The sequence below is a fragment of the Silurus aristotelis genome, assembly GCF_946808225.1.
Source record: "Silurus aristotelis genome assembly, chromosome: 29".
Taxonomy (NCBI): domain Eukaryota; kingdom Metazoa; phylum Chordata; class Actinopteri; order Siluriformes; family Siluridae; genus Silurus; species Silurus aristotelis.
In genome coordinates this window covers 9,803,052-9,822,939 of record NC_139602.1, presented here as the reverse complement: position 1 = coordinate 9,822,939, position 19,888 = coordinate 9,803,052, and the positions used below count along the sequence as shown (strand labels likewise).

Genomic DNA, 19,888 nt, shown 5'->3' with positions numbered 1-19,888 from the left:
TTCATGAAATCCTACGTTCTTTCAAAAATTTTCACAGAACAATAAACAATTGGATTGTTTCTCCAAAAGTTTCAGATCTTTTGAGAAACCCTCAGGACCTCAGATTAACCGGGAACATTAAAAAATGCTTTAAAACTGCTTCAAAGCTGCCTCCTATAAAATGTCTGGATGTGTGTACATGTGTGTGGGGGTCTTTTTTCCTCACAGTTTTGCTGTTCCTAACAAAGTGTTTGGTGAACACACACCATCTCAACCTCTTCACTCTTCCAGAATCTTTGAATACACTATAGATGAATGCACACGTTCTCATTTTCTCTTAATATCACTTTTGCAGCCTGGCCATCAAATCAGCTTGGGTAGTTTTGAAGCAGGTTCCTGAGAGGTGAACTGTAATTTGGATCATCTCAGGTCTTAGCTTCACCTTATCTAAAGAAACCGGAGCTTTGACACGTTTGACTTGTTGCTCGTTAGCCAAATTGGTGCCTGAAAGTTTCCAAACTCCTTCACACTTTTACACATTTTTATAGGCCCAAAAATTACTCTCCTCCACACACACACACACACACACACACACACACACACACACACACACACACACACACACACACACACACATATGTATAGCATGCTAACCTGAGCAGCAGCACGTCAAGCTTCATCGATCACCATGAAGTTCTCGTTTCTCAAGCGAGTGTACCGACCCAGGCATCTGGCATCATCTTAATCACGTTAGTAACGAACAACGAATCCTGAAAAGATCGCTCTGGGGTCAGTAGCGTTGCTTTAAAAGGCGCGACGGCCGTGACCCGGCGTGAACCATGGCTTGCTGCGAGCCAGAAACACCTTTTGTGGACAGAGAAGACAGGAGGCTCGGCGAAAGGACAATCCAATAAGTGGGCCGCCGCAACAGTCGATTCTTCTGTTTTTAATACGTCTCGGAGAGACTCAAGCACTGATTTTATGGGGTTGGCGCTAATATTTGTGAAGGTAAAGCATCTGCACATCGCCGGACTCACAACCAGACGTTTACAAAGAGGAAAATACGCTCGCGCAGGACATTAAGCTTCAGACGGGGAGCTCCTGACTTTTTCGATCGATCCGTAATGGTGTGACTGGTCAATGGTGTTTTTCAAAAATGGTTGGGTTTTGACTGTTTATCGCTTAAAATATTGTGAATTGTTGAGTTTGTAGGGTCTGTTTCATTCACAGGGACTTCAACAGCTACAAACGTAAACAATATTAGACAGAATTTGAAAAACATATCGCAATTGAACAGTAGACAAACAGATGAATAGTCACGTGACGGCAACCTTCCTAAAAATGTTTTATGAAGTTTTCAAAAAGTCGTAAAGTAAATAAACTGCAGGCGGAAATAAAGCAGGTAGAATCATCCTTCTACATGTTTCCAAAAACGTTAGTGTGGACGCGGATTTTAAAAACCAAATTTTTTTATATAGCTGCATTAGTATAGACGTAGCCCCAGTGTTTTTGTAGATTTGCCGATACACTTTTGTTTCTGTGTAATAACAATTTTGACCAAACAAATCTATAAACTTTCAGATGTTCAACTTCAGTTCCATTGAAAAAAATCCTCCATTAGCATGAACAGTATTGCACACACTTGGCATGCGGACATTTCGTCTTGTCCAAACGTTCAGCTGAAATACTTTTGTAAAACTCGCCAAAGATGTTCTTCACTATTTCGATATTTCCTTACGATCCAGTTCATTCCAGAGCAGCTCGGTAAATAACGCTTACAGAACTCGGACGTGTTTGTCGCTTCTGCTTATGGTCTTGTTGCACGGTGAATTCGGTTCCAATGCGCCGCTGTCCAGACGGAATTGGATGGTGCTGAAGTATGGAATGGGAGCCAATTTGGTTTAGAATTCCTTTCACCATTTAACTCACATTTCACCTACATGTATAATGAGTTCGCATGTTTTCCAAATATGAACAGAAACTGCAAAGTGATGTGCAAAGTGGCATTAAATACATTAAAGAAATTTTGCATATGCATTGAACAGGCATAACATTATGACATTATAACATTATCAATGGTGAAGTGAAGAACACTGATTATATCCTCATCATGGCACCTGTTAATGGGTGAAATGTATTTATTAGGCAGAAAGTGAAAATTTGGTCCTCAAAGTTGACGTGTTAGAAGCAGGAAAAATGGGCGAGCGTTAGGATTTGAACGAGGGCCAAATTGTGACATTTAGACCAGTGGTCCCCAACCTTTTTTGCAACACGGACCAGATTAATGTCAGACAATATTTACACGGACTGGTCTTTAAGGGGGGAGCCCGGTACCAATGGACCCATGGACCGGTGCTGGTCCGCGGCCCGGGGTTTGGGGACCACTGGTCTCGACGACTGGGTCAAAGAATCTTCAAGACAGGTCCGCGTGGTCCGATCCATCAGACGAGCTCCTGTAGCTCAAGAACTGCTGAAGAAGTTCAGGCAGTTGGTCATAATGTTATGCCTGATTGGTGTAAACAAACATAACCTGCACGTGTCTCTCTAAAATGATTAAAGTTTGGGTATTTCATAAATAAATAAATTTCTTTGACACGCTCTTTAGATTATTATACACCATTCTCTATTCTCGGACCTTTGAGTCCTGACAATACTGAACGTAAAATGATAAGATGCACTATACAATGAATAGGATGGTTGGAGGACATTATGAAAGGCTAGCAAGCCCTGGTGCTTGGATCGGCTCTCGTTTTGAATTGTTATTTATCTAACCGCTTGCTATGATGCAACGGCGAAAAAACAAACGCTCCGTCCGTGCACCCGATCTAAATGTTCCTCTCTTGTGCTTTGTAGATCCACTTCAGCTGGCAGTGGTACAGTCTGAGCCTCTCATTCAAAGAGCCGGCCCCTTTGATGTTATGTAAGTGCTGAGCGCAGGTTGCATTTCGTGGTCCTTGAATGGAGAACCGTCTGCCAGTGAATGGATTTCAGAGAGGAGGCGTCAGAAAAAGGAAAGCTCCAGTTAGGAGCTGTCTGAATTTTTAATTTGTGCACCCGTCTTTAGCTTGTCCAGGAAACATGGCCGAAGATCTCCCTTTGGGATTAAGGAAGCGATGAAGTGTGTACTGATGATCTTGGAGGAAATCCCTCTGTCCTGGGGCAAGGTAGTGATTAGAGCTGCAGGTGATCCAAGATTTCCCCAGGGGAATAATCTGGATCGGTTTGGGAATGAGCTGGGCCTTGTAAATGAGACGGGGCGCCTTGAGGCTTGCAGAATTTGCGGCCTAATTGATTAGCTAGTTAGTTAAGCCGTCAGTGTTCGTCAAGGATCCTACCACTTCTCCAAAGCTCGAAGGTCTAAATAAACAGTACACTTAATCTGAGGTATTTGCCCCCCGAACTGCACATAGGAAACAGTTTTGTTCCCTGCATACATGTTGATTTTTTGCTTGTCAGTGTCATTTCTGGCGTGGCAAATATTTGGGAGTTTCATTTGTGGTTTTAGCATCCTGCCGCTTTCATTAGAAAATACAGGCACATTTAATTCACGCCTGTCTGACAGGCTTGATAGCGTAACACAACAGCTGGTAATTACGGAAAACGCGAGGGAAAGAGAAAGAGAGGGACTCACAAAAAAAAAAAACGAGGTGCCGCTCTGGCAGTCTTCTTTAGTGGTACACAAATTGCAGATTGGTCATTCAGCCTTAGTGGGTTTATGGAGATTTTCGTGACTGCACCCATGTTCGCAAATGAACTCTGTTCTTAATGGAGAATCTCCTTCTCTTTTGAAAAATCTCAACGCCATTAGATATTAAAGATGACTCTGAGTTAAAAAAAACGCTTGCTAACAAAGTAATGGGCTGCAGCATTTACATGATTGCTCGATCGCGTTTTTTTTTCTCGCTACGGAAAATAGCTACGTTGCTACGACACAAATTGTCGATCCATCGAGGTTATAATGAGAATTAGAGCAGACACGCAGACAGGCGGACTAATATAAAACAGCATTTCCTGAAGTGAATCTCATCGCTATCCGAGTAGAACGCTGCATTAGCTCCAGAGTAATTGAGTTGAGTTCGTAAATTCTACAGTATCGGACCAAATTGGACTGATGGATCTCATATCTCGGGACACTCTGAGGCATCGCGGTTTCTCTCGCGACGACTCCGTCTGCGGCGACTTTCACGCCTCCATGCTTGAATGGACCTCAATTTGCAGCTCGAGATTAGGATGGAATATTAATACGATCGAGTTTGCTCCTTTAGCGCTTCCTTTCTCTGTTCTCTAGGCCCAGCTTTCTCTATCAGGACCATCTCTCTGGGGTTGGGAAAGGAGGAGCGCACTATCTCCAGCAACCAATCAGTGCAGAACTTCATCGCTGAAGAATCTCTGGCAAACTAATGCTTCCCCAAATACTACTTCACTTCCAGTCTGTTTTTTAGGGAGGTTGGAGTAAGAAGTGGAAATGTCCAGGTCCATCTTAAAGGCCTTTGATCTGGAGATCTGCTTACCCACAAATCCTGGGGTACCACCATTTTCCTTAAACTACATTTGGTATACGGAATTCTGAGAAGGAATGGCATCCAGTTAAAGGGTGTATTTCTGGGATCCACCATGACCCTGACCAGGATAACGCACATGGCGGACTTTTCAAACTGACTTCACTTCTCTACTATCGGATTTTTTTTCTCGAAGCTCTTGTCTCCTTTTAAATAATTTGATCGACTGACCGGATGAAAGCGGGTGGCAGAAACAGATGGCACGGTAACGCTGCACTATCACATCAGCATTAATAATGCAGACACCAGGCCAGAGCACCTTCGTCTCCAAGTTGACAGAAGGAAAATTTGGCGAGGTCCGGCTCCTGGAGAGGTCAAGCATTCGAACTCTCATCAGTTCCTCCCGAACGGCTCTGACCCCCTCAAGTCTACCGAGACCTACTGAAATGCCAGCTCAGCACGATTTCCTGTTCGCCTTGCACTTTCCTATCTCAGGAAAAGATTACCAAACTGGCTTAGGACCCACTTTCTCTAATCTCTTTCCCCATTACAAATGAAACAAGAACGATGTCTATTCCCTCAACTGACCGGCACCATAAGCCTCTGGCCTTCTAAAAATACCACATATTAATCCAGAAAGAATATTAGGAAAGTAGGAAAGATCAGAAGGGTGACCACAAAGCATAAGCCTCATGTGTAATTATGTAGTGCATTAGTTACATAAGTGTCGAAAAAGGGGATTTTGGGGATCAGTGTCAACATAATCTTGGAAACAGAAGCAGCGTTGATCCTGTTTCTCACCTGGACATTTCATGCATCTTGCATCTGGATTATTTCTTTATAAAACCCATATTTCTTGTCATGTTTTTAATTAGCCAGCTCAATTTCTGTGCATGAAAAATGCCAATAAATTAATATTTTTAATGGATTTTAGTTTTTTTTTCCCACCCGCTATTGTGGGATGGATGATACTCATGAACGATGGTATTGTGGATGTTCTTTCTTGACCAGCCTAAAGACTAATTCTGTATCACCCAGATGAGACATGTCCCCTTTCCTTGGTCTGGTTCCTCTTAAGGTTCCTCTATTAAGCAGTCTCAATCCTACCACTCAAGATTATCCATTAAATATAAACAGGGTCATTAATGAGCTTCAAACACACATCATTGTTGGAGTGTTTTAGAAATGCTCTTACCATCATTGCGCTGGATGTTGAGCTGGTTTATCTGCTCAGTGAACTCGTTCTCCTCGATCGTCTCTGTTCTTGGCACGGACAGCGAGAAGCGGCGCTTGAAGTTCTTCATTTTGTTCATTTCTCAGTGCCCCGAACTCCTGAGAAGACAAGAACCAAGAGGTCGTTTTTGATTCGATGCTGCAGAACAGCATGGTGATGGATCTCTGTGACCTTCTGGTATCTCGGGTGTCAGCTCGTACTTATTATAAGCAAACTTCCAGTGCAGCCTACAGGATTTTTTCTTCTTCTCCCTTTTCTCTGCCTCACCTTCACTTTCCAAACGAGTAAAAAGTTTTCCGAAAGGTCTCTTAACGCCAAAGTGGGCACAATCTTCACGACTATGAGCTGCTTTCAGCTGAAGACGAGGAATAACTGAACGACTGAATACAGTAATACTGAGCTAAAAAGAGGTCGCTGCACATCGGGTCGACCTTAAAGCGCTGCCGAGAAGCCGGTATATAACATAAGCTAACTCATTTCACTTTCCTTCTTCTCTTCCTTTGACATTTTTTTTTAGTCAAGAGGAGTCCGAACTGCTTTCGTCGCTGTTAAATTCTCAGCACCAGTCATGCGGCTTGCTTAAGTAATTATCCTGATATCAAACTGAGAAGCAGAGGAACCGTTTTTATCACTAATTAGTGTCACCAAAAGATGTGCCATTAAATCCTGCTTATATCTCGACAATTACTCCCTGAAATAATAAACCATCACATTACCTAATGTCCGTCCATCTCTCCCTCTAACTCCCTTTTTTTTATTTATTTAATCTCCCCCTATTAAGAATCATTTTAGTGTCTGGTTTCTTTGAATCTTGTTCATCAAAATGAATCATTTTTTGAGTCATTTAATTCGTTCCTTTAGAAATAAAATAAAATGTTACATTTTTAATAAGCAGAACGTCTACATACATCACACCAAATCTATAGTTTCAGTAATGAAAATATGACAATGCTGCTAAGGACAAATGATGCTAAACAGAATGAGAAGCTTCAACTCTCCTATCTTCTAGGCCCGGTCGCTGGTTCTTTTGTCACATGATTCCCATACTTATTGTAACAATAAAGTCAAGATTTGGACCAAATCTATCGCAGTGTAGTGTATATGAGAGTCACGTGATAAAAGGCGGAGATTTTGCGACGATTTGGTCGCTAATGCGCGTTGAGTAGAAAATCTTTACGAGTCTTTAATGCGACTCAGAAGAACGAATCGTCTCAAAGAACGTTTCAAATCGTTCATGAACGACTCATCACTACTCTCTATCTCACTTGTCAGTATGCCAAAACCATCCTAGGACATCCCGCTTCACTTCATCATCAGGAAACCACCACGACTGGGATCGTCACTGACGGACGTACGTGTCTCTGAAACGTTAACGCTATTTAAACCTCTTACTGCGACTGTGTCTCATCACCGTACTGCACAAAGTCTTCTGTAGATATTTACGCCTTCGCTTAGGAGAAACTTCAGCACCACACGCTGTCCAATGCAAATACTAACACTGCTGTCTGCCATCTTGATAAAAAGACCCTTCCCATGTGCGCCACCATCAGTAACAGCACCCACTAGTGGCACTTACTGCTGTGTGTAGCACCGCCATGTTAGCATCCATTGCTATACCGGTAAAAAAAGTCCCAGTTTGCTATGAACGGCCCCTGTATAAACACACAGGCTGCTGTAATCGGCGTGTACATTGTGTTCTTTCATGTCTTGGATTCGTGATTGAAAAACAATACGCGGATTACGATGCCTTCGTCCCGTTTATTATTAAAATCAAAACGACTATTCATTTCCTCTATTCGTTTAATCACACAAAGTGGAGTGATAATTAAAACCATAAAAAAATTATTTATTTATTACATTTATTTTTGCATTTGGCAGACACCCTAATGCAGAGCGACTTACATTTATCTTATTTATATCCACGACTGAGCAGATATGAGGTTAAGGGGCCTTACTCAGGGGCCCAGGAGCTTTAGTGTGGCTGGGATTTAAACCCATGACCTTCAGATGCTTTAACGACTTAGCTTTCATGTCCTCACAATACTACCACCCCTTCCTTAATACCAAATATAATCAAAAATTGTGCAATATTTCTAATCTAACATCAAGGGACGCATACATCCTGTGTAATCCATCCATCCATCCATCTTCTCCCGCTTATCCGATGCCGGGTCGCGGGGGCAGCAGTCTAAGCAAAGATGCCCAGACTTCCCTCTCCCTAGACACTTCTTCCAGCTCTTCCGGGGGGACACCAAGGCGTTCCCAGGCCAGCCGGGAGACATAGTCTCTCCAGCGTGTCCTAGGTCTTCCCCGGGGTCTCCTCCCAGTGGGACGCGCCCGGAACACCTTCCCAGGAAGGCGTCCAGGAGGCATCCGGAACAGATGCCCGAGCCACCTCAGCTGACCCCTCTCGATGTGGAGGAGCAGCGGATCTACTCCGAGCTCCTCCCGAGTGACTAAGCTTCTCACCCTATCTCTAAGGGATCGCCCAGCCACCCTGCGGAGGAAGCACATTTCGGCCGCCTGTATCCGGGATCTTGTCCTTTCGGTCATGACCCAGAGCTCATGACCATAGGTGAGAGTAGGAACGTAGATTGACCGGTAAATCGAAAGTTTCGCCTTGCGGCTCAGCTCCTTCTTCACCACGACAGACCGGTACATCGACCGCATTACTGCAGAAGCTGCACCGATCCGTCTGTCAATCTCCCGTTCCACCCTTCCCTCACTCGTGAACATCCTGTGTAATCTATGTCTCTATCTCTTTTTCAGCGTACTGGAAGTGTAAAAGTAGATCTGATCTGAACGGATCTTTCACGGCACGCACTTCCGGGTCGGCCCCATCTTGTTGTTTTTCCCGCGCCACTTGTTATTTAAAGACAACAAAGACATTAACTCGGGGCCAGATTATCTCGCCGGCTTTGCGAGTCCCTGAGAGTACTCTTGCCACCCTGCCTGCTCTGGTTCCTGTTCCTAATCCCTGTTCCGGATCCCTGTTCTGCCCTGCCTGCATGTTTACCGGTTTCTGAATTTGCACGTTGGTTTGCATTTGTGCTCTGCCCTATATTACACTGTCTGCTGGCTTTTGTATTTTAGACCCTTTGAGATTCTGATTCAGCCTCTGGTCCTCATTGCCCTGTTTTCTGGTATTGGATTAGGACTGTTTTCTGGGACTGTGATTTTGCTCTCCTCCTTTTGCTCAGTTTGCTTTGTTTAAGAACTGTGTTTTCCCCCCTGATGGTTCTTTCATTAAGCACTGTATTTTTCAACTCTGCTTGCGTCCTGCATTTGGGTCCTTCCAGTCACCCCCTATTCCTGACCCTGACTTCTTTTAGAATGGGTGAAGTCTGTCTTCAGTTTTTTCCACTATATGGAATAGAAAGAAGTTCAGAGAAGCAACAGATCGATTTGAAATCTGCGTTTCTGCAGTTTTTGCAAGGTATCGCTGATTATTCCCTACAAACGAGCTAGAAAACATTCCTTGATCCCATTCCATTTCAAATACCTGTCCATCAACTTCGTGGCTCCTGGAAACAGAAGTACGGGCGACTCTAGATGGCTCCGAGGCAGCGGAGGCAGCGTGACTCAGTGAGCACTCGCGGGGTGATAACTTACTCGACGTCGGGGATCTATTAATAAGATATGTAGCAAGCCAAATGGACTGGTGGCATATGGAGGATGATGGAATGTGTTCACAATGTGGGAAGCTTTGATTCGAGACAGACTGGAGACCGAGCAGGAACCGAACAAGAGGCAGAAAGTCTGGAGAACCCGGAAAAAAACAACCAAATGCAAAAAAGAAATTCAAGATGAATGCAATTTCCAGCAGGAATACAACCCCTAGACATCACACACTCCTGCGCTCTGTTTATTTCGCAAGTACACACACAGGTTTAATCTCACACACACACACACACACACACACACACACACACACACACACACACACACACACACACAAACACACAAACACACACACACACCTGTTTAAAGGTGGTTTAAGGGTTAGGGTGATCCAGAACAACCTATTTATTCATCTATCAATGAATAAATCACCACTGGTTTGCTAGATTACAAACATAAAAAAAGAATGACATCACTTTACATCGATACGAAAAACAACTGGAATCCGTTTACGTGGGGTTACTATGGAAACGGCAATGTATTCGAGTCGAAAAAATAAGTAGATGCGTGATTCGGAGCTACGCTAATGCAGTATATAGGAAACAAATTTGAACCAGAAGCGATACGTTCATCTGTATAAAAATGACAGGATCGGGAAGACTTTCGACACCTACGCTTGTTTTTCTGCAGATAAAATGTTTTAAAAAGAAATGTGCTGAGCATAGCAGATTTAGAGGAACACCATTTTATATTCAACGTCTGTCCACATTTTCAGGCCGAGCGGCAATAAATGATGCATGCGACTGAAAATCCGGCCGTATCTCGGATTCTCCTCCTGCTCTCCTTAACGGGAAGCGAAACGCCGAGGCGGTGCGGTTTATCAGGAAATTGACTGGCGAGTCCGAAACCGCAGCGAGCGCCGTGACGAAACAAAGTGTTGAGCAACAATCGGTTGGTAACGAAAGGCTAAATTTAGGCTGCCGGTGTTGGCGTAGCGCAAACATTGCTTATGATAATGAGGCGCTGACCCGTAAATGAGGCGGTGAGGTGATGACGAGGCGAGACAAAAGAAGTCCTGTGGGTCCAAACACAGCTGTGCTGTTTGCCTACACAAATAAAGCCCCAGGCTGCATTTCCATCCAGGGACTCGGATCGTAATCGGATCCTATTAACGTTCTCCACGATGCACCGGGAAGCGTTTATTCTGTTCCACTGAGGATTTCATACCGAAGTGCTGTTTAATACTCGTGTGAGAGGTACATTCGAGGAGAAACTTTTTTGGAGGTGTAGAACTGAAATTCGAGTGATTCAGACCTGGAACATAAGTCAGGTTCTCTTGCTTGATGAGGATCATCAGCTTCATGTGATTCCAGTATGATGAGTGTGTTGGTCTAAAATACCAACATGACACTACGAATAATTGAAATATATCATTCCTTCAAAAAACTCATCAGATTCGTCTGGAAAGTCGCATTTTCTAACTCGGATTTAAGCGAGTCATAGAGGAGCTGAAGAGCACTTTATCAGCTCATCCCTCAAACCTTATCAATGTTCTTCTTCTTTTTTTTTTTTTTTTTTTTTTTTTTTTACACCAGAGCACTTTGTAGCATCAGATGCCGTTTTAGTGGCATGTTGAACAAAATCTACGATTACAAGAATCGAATCAAAGAAAAACTAGAATACGTCATAATATCTGATCTTATGATTACATATACCACAACGCATTGGACTCGGGCTGAAGTCCTGGCGGCTTCGGAGACGCCGAACGCGCCAGTGTTCATCTCCTCCAGGGTCAATTTCTTTGTTCATCATCTTCATAGTTTCTTGAATATCATCTCCTCTTCGAATAGCATCGGCATTTCAGACCGCACAAAAGAAGCAATTTCCTCAACATCTCTCTGATTTTTGCTTCTGAATAAGTTTCCTACAGAACCACTGCAGAACCGCAGTCCGTTTACTGATTACTGTGCTGATGAGCCGAGTTCTGTGATTTAAAAAAAAAAGAAAGAAAGAATAAAGTTGTCACAATACAAGATTAGAGCAATAATATATATATATATATATATATACTTTATTCTTAAAATATTTTGACTTTATTCTTTCACTGTTAAGACTTTCTTTCTCGTAAATTCAACTACATCCTCGTACTGCTACAGCTTTATTCTTGCAAATTTGACTTTTTTCCACAAAAAAATAACGACTATTGACATACTGCTACGCTTTTTATCTTGTAATTTCTCCTTTTTTTTATTTTTTTATTCAACTTTATTCTCGTAATTCCGACTCTATTCCTGTATTGCTACGACTTTATTCTTGCAAGTTTGACTTTTTTCTTAAAATAATATTATTATTACTTTGTTTTCATAACTTTAGATTTTATTACAATTTATTTAGCTTGGCACGAAAATGCCGTCGTAGTAACAAAACACAATTATACATTATTTCATAAATCCAGCAACTCAAAATAATTGCACAATTCACATCCAGGGTACATTACAAAAAAAAAACGAAATAGGAAATAAAATGTGCTGGATCAAGTGCTATTTTTGAAACGTGTAGGCTGCTCAATAATAAATACTGTAGAAGCCTAATCACTCGAGTTTTTGGTGGGTACCACAACGGATTGCTTGTATTTAAAGATGGTGGACTGTATACTATAGAAAAGACTAAATATAGAAAAATATATAGAATATAAAAAAATATAGAAAAGAAAAAAACAGTCTGGCAAACTTGGAGGCTTTTCCTGTGGCTTTCCTGTCTTTTGGCACACTGACTTATGAATGTGGGTGGTCCCTGTGACTGTGTGTGCAGCCATCTGTTAGTGTGTCACAAAACTAGTCTAGAAATGTTTTGTTACCTTGTATTATGACCCATATTTAGTCTGTATATACTGTATCATACAAACATTCATATATGTACTGTACATAAGTGTTCATCTTCTTCTTCTTATAGCTTCTCCCATTAGGGGGCGCCACAGCGGATCATCTGCCTCCATACCCCCCTGTCCTCAGTCCTTTGCACAGATATACTGTGTGTTTGTATATTAATCACTTTCACCTCTGTATTGTAAATAGGCCACTAATGCACTTTTGTTAGATGCTAACTACATTTCTTTGACTCTGTACAAGTACTTTGCACAATAACAATAAAGTAATCTAATCTAATCTAATCTAATCTAATCTAATCTCCATGCATCGTGCAGTTAATTAGCAATATTCTGAATGCTCTTCTAAGGTAAAAAAAATGATAAAAGCTGACGGAGGTGTGTAACCCGTTTCTGAATATGAGGAATTTTCTTGTAAATATTGACGCAGTTTTATTACTCAGTACTTGATGTCCGAAGGTTTCAAACAAAGAATGAGACGAGGTCCCATGTTGTTTCCCACTGGGGGTCAGTTGAGACTTTTGCCTCTTTCCTACCCCTCGGTTTCTGGCTGAAGAAGCCTAATTGCGGATTGCCAGGAATGCTTTCCAAATCAGGATGCGCCCCATTTGTCTTGTTTACCGACTACAGATTCGGCTCGGCACGGAGCAATGAGCGCTCAACGGGCATCCTTCCACCGCTCAAAGAGCCAGCGTGTGTGGAGGGAGCAAGAAGACACAAAGACCTCGGTGCGCGGGGTAAAGACCTCCTCGCCGCGTGCACAAAACGTACAAAGAACTCCGGCTGAAGGAAAAGTCATGCTAATGCTGTTTACTTCGCAGGCCGCGGGGCTCGGAGCGCGGCGGGACGCGGCCGCACTGATTGGAAACATGACGGCGTGGATGAAAGCGAGCGAGAAAAATAATGAGACGATTCTGATCTCTCTGACAGAGCTGAGCTGGCCGGCTCTGCTTTGCTGTCATCAAATGGCATCTGCTGTCCTTCTGCTGCCAGACCAGCCTGGCCCTGGGCTACAGGAGAGAAAAATCCACAGTTTGGCATGAAGAAGCCCTTGATGCTACAACACTGATGTCTCAAGCTGCTTCTTCTACAGTGTCTCTCCTTCGCTCTTTTTTTGTCCTCCTCCATCCTTTACTCTGGATTCGATCGAGGTTTCAGATGGCTCCGCTCATTAAAACCTACTCTCCGGGGTCATTTGTGTGTGCTAGCAGATTGTGTCTGATGTCTATATGACCCCCCAGTTTGCCCCCATGTGGTTGATAAACAGCTCTGAGGAAATTTCACTACAGATGATGAATCGTTGCACAGGGCAGTCATAGTCAAAAAGCGAGGGAGGTACAATGGACGATTAAAAAGCTAGCCAACATCCGCAAGGTGACAAGGAAGGATTTCAAGTTGAAAAACCCCATGATACTTTCCAATATGTACTTGCTGATGGTTGAAATAATCCACCAAATGACACTGTTTTGAGCCATAACATTAATTCACAATAAGTATAAAAGTATTGGGACACCTGACTTTTCCAGCCACATGTGTTTTTCCCACAAAAAGTCTTTACAATTTCACTTTGCTTTTCTCAGGAAGACCCCAAACCACCTCCAGCATGACAATACCCCTGTGCACAAAACCTGGGGCTTTACATGGGGTGGTGTTAGGGTTGGTGTCTCTGAGCTAGCAGCGACTCTGAGAGTCTCATTCCACTTGTTTCCTGTTCAGTTTCTCCAACACAGATACGCGAATATCAGTCACATACACAGACACCAGGACGTGTATTATTAAAATAATAGAGAGAATGCATATATAGACCGACTATTGCACTGCATATCAGTACATGGTGAACCGAAACATTGTAGAAGGTCATACTGTTCTTGGTACAAATGTACGCATCTATCACAAAGATATAACAGTTGCAGCATAACAATATGCAGGAAAAGATAACAGGAAGAAGTCAAAAACCAGGCAAATTACTACTAGTGGAATATCTTCTGCTATAAAGCTCTCAATTGAACACCTTTGGGATTAATTTTGACTGCATTCCAGGCCTCCTCACCTCACCAGTCAGTACCAGACTTTACTGTATTGTACCCTTGTAGCTAAAGGAGCACAAATCCCCCCAAGCACACTCCAAATGTGGTGGAACAGCAATTGGAGACCCCAGAAAAAATGATCGCATTCCCCGCATTCAAAACGATGGGTATGTATATGCTTTTCAGAAACATGTTTCTTCACCATTGTTTTTGAACATTTTTCTAAAAAAGCCTTGTTTTTCTTTTTCACACTGTGTCCACAGACCACAGATCCGTCCATATTTGCGTGCTCCAGATTGTCAGGAATATGCCAAGAAGCAATGTTTCCCTCAAGCCACATGCTTGTTTTACATTTACATGTACAATATTTGGCAGACACCAATATCCAGGCTGACTGATTTATCTCATTCATAGAACTAAGTAGTTGAGGGTTAAGGGCCTTGCTCAAGGGCCCAACAGTGGGATCTGAACTCACAACCTTCTGATTAGAAATCCCCATTCCTTGTTTTCTGCACCTAGTTCATGTTTAATACTTCATGTTTTAGTACCTTAGTTCTTTGTTAGTAGCTATGATAAGAAACCGAATTAGCCAATCAGAAGCAGGCATTTTTCCCCATATACTATTCTAGCTACTTTCTTTGTACAGGAATACATAGGTGAGGGCCAGAGATTGTGTTCACCGGTAAAATTTCGTTATTTTAGCATTTTTATTTACAGCGTTATCATAAAAGGCTGTATAGAAACATATTGGAAGAAAACCAGTAGTTATGTGAAATCGGACATTTAGCACCCCCGTATAACAAAATGGTATAATCCTCGTTTCATAACAACCCCGCAAAGGTTTGACTGTGAGATTGGTACTTGAATCAGACTCCTCCTATCAAATCAAAACATTGAATCTTCGACTATTCCAGGTCACCCTTACGCGGTATGTATGTCTGGCCACGCCCCCTTATTTTCTTTCCTCAGCACGGCTTCCTCAGCTACAAATCTAGACAGCTACAACCAATACTATCTTCTCTTTGTGCAAGTCAGGAGACACAGTGAGATGGTTATATATTAAACTTGACCTCACAGGCTTATCCACCTCTTGATAATACTCCTAAGGCAAGGTTGATTGACGGGATATCTGGTAGCTTGTGCATCAAATAATGCTATGACAATCACAACTACTGTCAATTAGATCCATCAAAAAACCTAAAGCGTTTCAGACTTTTCATATATTTCACTCGACATAGTCTCTCAATCCCTGCCTCGTTGCTCTAGGACACATAACCGCACGTCCAGACGCACAAACATTTGTCTGGTTCCATTTGGTGCCATTAACGCCCCTGCTTGAGTCTTTTCATGTGCCTTTTCAGGGCAAACACATTTGAGTGCATAAGTACAGATGTCCTGTCCAATGCTGGGAGCTAATTCCATTTAGTTAACAATGTCTAGATGTGACATTTGCCTCCAGCGAACGTGGTTGAGGCTTCCATCAGAGTGGCACAGCGTCCTACAGGGAGCGCTCAGGCAACCTCCCATTTCCAGGTTCATCGATACTTTGGGATCCAGGGGCTTTGGCTAATTCGCTACAGCAGTTGTTTAAGTGCTAGTTTTTGTTTTTGTTGTTGTCCAGGCAGCCTGTCATGCAGAGAGCCTACATGCAGAGAGACGCCTGATGTGAGACGGTATGATGTGAAATGACAACAGCAACAACCAAAAAAACACAGTACACAGCTTGGAGCAAATTATAGAAGAGCCTATATGGGGTGGTTTTTTTGGAAGGTTGCATGGTAGGAGAACTATCTTGCACACAATGATAAGGTTTTCCATTGTAATAACCATCTGTTTTTGATATTATAAAGGATGCTTTTACGCTCTCTTTGGGTCTTGTTTGTCAAGCTAATGCATTTATACAGTTCGTTAAATCGTTCGCAGGAGCATTTATGCTAGAAAACGGCTCACGGAAATCCTGCCCGTTCCAAATGACTCTCACGGTTTTAGAGTTTTAAAATCAGTTTTCGATTTTAAATGACGCACCAAATCAACATGTAAGACTATAAGTAAGTATAGCTGTATAGTAGACAAACTGTACAATCAGCACCAAAGTAAGTGCACTCTGTATATGTATACACTGATCATATTAAGACCACCTGCCTAAACAGTTTCCTTCCAAAACTGTCCTGACCTGTCTTACATTACCAGCAGTTTAAGCTACAGGACCTCGTCTGTTGGAATCGGACCACACGGACCAGCCTTCTTTCCCCACGTGTATCAATGAGCCTCATCACCAAGGACCCTGTCCTACTTCCTTTGACAACCATTCGATAGATACTGACCACTGCAGACCAGGAACAGCCCACAAGAGCTGCAGTTTTAGAGCTGCTCTAACCCAGTCGTCTAGACATCACAATTTGTCACAACATGCTTCTTCCGCTTGCCCATTTTTCCTGCTTCTAACACGTCAACTTTGAGGACAAAATGTTCACCTGCTGCCTAATAAATATATCTACCCACTACTAGGTGCCATGATGAAGAGATCATCAGTGTCATCCACTTTGTATATATATAAACACTGTATCTACGTCATCATGGGCACACATTTGTTATTAATTATAACTTTCTTATAGCTCATTATTACTTTTCTCTCCTTTTTTCTTCTCCATGTTTTTCTTCTGGGTTTTTTCTTCTGTGTTTAATATTTAATATTGCTGTAGTTTAACTGGAGCCTCACTTAAGAATTTCATTGTACAAACTGTCATCTGTACATCTGTACATATGAGAAATAAAACTTGAAACTTGATAATGTTATAATATCATAACGTTATGCCTGATGGGTGTATGCAAGAGCTGTATAGCTGCAGTGGCTGAGCTGCATTACTGGAGGGTTTAAGGAATTTTGCTTTTAAGTAAAATGTACTTTACTGTGGATATCCTTTTTCTTTTAATGGAATTTTTGTGGGAACCTGGAAAACTTGGGAAAACACTTGTCATTTACGATTCATTACTCCTCAGCAACATATACACATATACACATGGACATCTGTAAATCTGCAGGGATTTCTTTTGTGCGGTTTGGTTTAATAAACGCTCCTACACAAAATTAATAAGTAATAGAGGTCAATTATTATTATTTTTTTTATACGCGAGGTTGCCAAGTGTATTGGTACACCTGACTTTTCCAGCCATATGTGGTTCTCCAAAGTTGTACAATAGTGTAGGATGTCTTTTGATGCTGTAGCACAAACATTTCCCTTCACATCCCTGAACCAGCATGAAAATGCCTCTGCACACAAATCCAGCTCCATGAAGATATTATTTCCAACGGTTAAGTCAAAGATCTCCTGCTCTAAACCCTATTGAACATGATAAATGCGAACGCTGACTGCACCCCAGGCCTCCTCACCTTCTCACCTACTCACCTGACTTTACTAACACCCTTATTCCTGAATCTTCACAAGCACACTCTAAAATCTGGTGGAACATCTTCCCAGAAGAGTGAAGTTTATTTCAATAGTGAATGCAGACTAAATGTGGAATGGGATGTTCATAAAGAAACACATAACAATCTAATGTGCAGGGGTCCCCAACATTTTGCCCATATAGTGTATATGGAACAAAACATCAAACTAAGGAACAAAGACCTCAACCATAAATGTATGATAGAAAGCAAGACAAGACACCTATTGTCTTACACTTGGTGTGTATGTACCAAGCCTAAAAAATAAATAAATAAAGGGATTGTATTACGCTGATCAAAGACCAGGAGCTTGGCTTTAGATTTTTATCTTCAGAAAGTAACCTGGTTTTGGTCGTGCTGGATTCAGAGCCACACTGGGTATCAGGTGGAAATGGTATGAATGAATGAATGAATGAATGTAATGGTAGAACACCACATACCCACACACACACATATTCATCCCAGCTACGAGCACTTCAGTGAAGCCTCTAGGTATATTTATTTCTTCATATTTTCATGAAGGGTGCCAATATTTCTGTAACAGAGTTCATATTTGATATCAAACTCAACTAGAACCTCAATTTGGAGTCAGATAAAAAAGACGCCCATGACAGCACACCATGTTTTGTATGAAATGACTATCATTTACTTCCTGGGGCCGTGGGACAGAGCGAAGTGATTCATCCTGAAGAAAAGACGTGTGCGGAATGTTGTGTTTTTATGTCGTAGACTCGACTTTTCTCACTCGATTTTATCATATGAGGGGGCTAAAAATAAAAATAATAATAAGGAGGGTTTAAATCTTCTTTTTCTTCATTTGGCTTCCCCCATTAGGGGTCACCACAGCAGATCATCCATCTCCAGACCCCCCTGTCCTATACATCTGCCTCTTTCAATCCAACTACCTGCATGTCTTCCCTTACCACATCCATAAACCTCCTCCTTGAGGGGGGTTTATAAAAAAAAAATATCATATGGTGGATCACATCTAAAAAAGTAATCTGGAATATAAATGATATAGGGGCTTACATACAGTAAATTGTAAAGAAAAAATATACATGAACATGTGTAAAGAAACAATGTGAACTGTCTAAAAGAACGTGTCAATTTCACACATGAATCATGTAATTACAGTGAAGTGTGTGTGTGTGTGTGTGTGTGTGTGTGTGTGTGTGTGTGTGTGTGTGTGTGTGTTTTCTGTAAGTCTACAACCAAATCCTGAATTCAGTAATTATGTGAGTCCCGTTCATTTGCAAAGCCAATTTTTGATTCCAAATTCTCGCCCTTGGCAAACGAGGCAGTGGAACTGAGCAGCGTGACGGAGCTCTCGCCCTCGAGCTCCCCGACAAGCGAAAGCTGGCAAGGAAAAGCGAGTTAACTAGCAAACGGCGTATCAGGAAGCACATCCTCCATTTTCCGGATTTGCTGAGCAGAGATGTGTACGGTCCCTGCTTTAAAAAAAAATGAGGTCTGGGAATTGGAGCTGGGTTTCCACTATGCAGACCTTGAAGAAGTTTCACAGTTCGGCGGAAAGTAATTGTGAGGTTTCCGGGTAAATGAATAAATAAATAAACTCTGTCCAGTTTGTCCTTGAGTCGGACATGAAGTCTGATCACGGTGGAAAAATGGAGCTGTGATAAATCTGTGTGTATTATTATGAATAAATCTGGTAATCATGTTTATTACATTTACAGCATTTGGCATATTCGACAGTTATCTTGTTTTTCATGCAACTGAGCAGTTAAGGGCTTTTCCTAATGGCAATAAGTGCTGATGGGATTTGAACTCACAACCTTCTGATTAGAAGTCCAATATCTTAAGCACTGAGCTACCCCTTCCATCAGAAGTTTTTTTTTCTTTAACACCTGACTTCAGAATGATGCTATTTTTCTCAAGAGCTCTTTATCTGAATAAATACAGGGGGAAAAAAATTGGTAATATAAAAAAAAAATATATACAAATAAAAAAAATGACAAAATTATATAAAACAAAATCAGTTTTTAAATATATTAGAAATGTATTATTTTATATATCAAAATTATTACATTAATCAATTTTCAATTAAAATAAAAAATAAGAAGAAAAGTCGAAAATATATTATGTTGGTTTGATATTGTTATTAGATTTAATAGTAATTTTTGTTTTATATAAAAGATTGAAAACACAGAGTGAATGGGTTTTAAGAGACATGTGCATGTT

At 41.7% G+C, this 19,888-nt stretch overlaps 1 protein-coding gene across 2 annotated transcripts in view; it reads right to left on the bottom strand.

Moving 5' to 3' along the window:
- Positions 1-19,888, bottom strand: part of cdk18 (cyclin dependent kinase 18) — a 69,945-nt gene that overhangs the window by 32,499 nt on the left and 17,558 nt on the right. Inside the window, exons 1-2 of one of the 2 annotated variants that reach the window (XM_083535345.1) lie at positions 9,215-9,603; positions 5,674-5,810 (exon numbers count right to left, since the gene is read on the bottom strand). In XM_083535345.1, the coding sequence (XP_083391471.1) occupies positions 5,674-5,791 (118 nt within the window). In that variant the 5' untranslated portion in view covers positions 5,792-5,810; positions 9,215-9,603. Of the gene's footprint in view, positions 1-5,673; positions 5,811-9,214; positions 9,604-19,888 lie in introns of those variants that run through there. The other variant, XM_083535346.1, reaches the window with a different exon arrangement.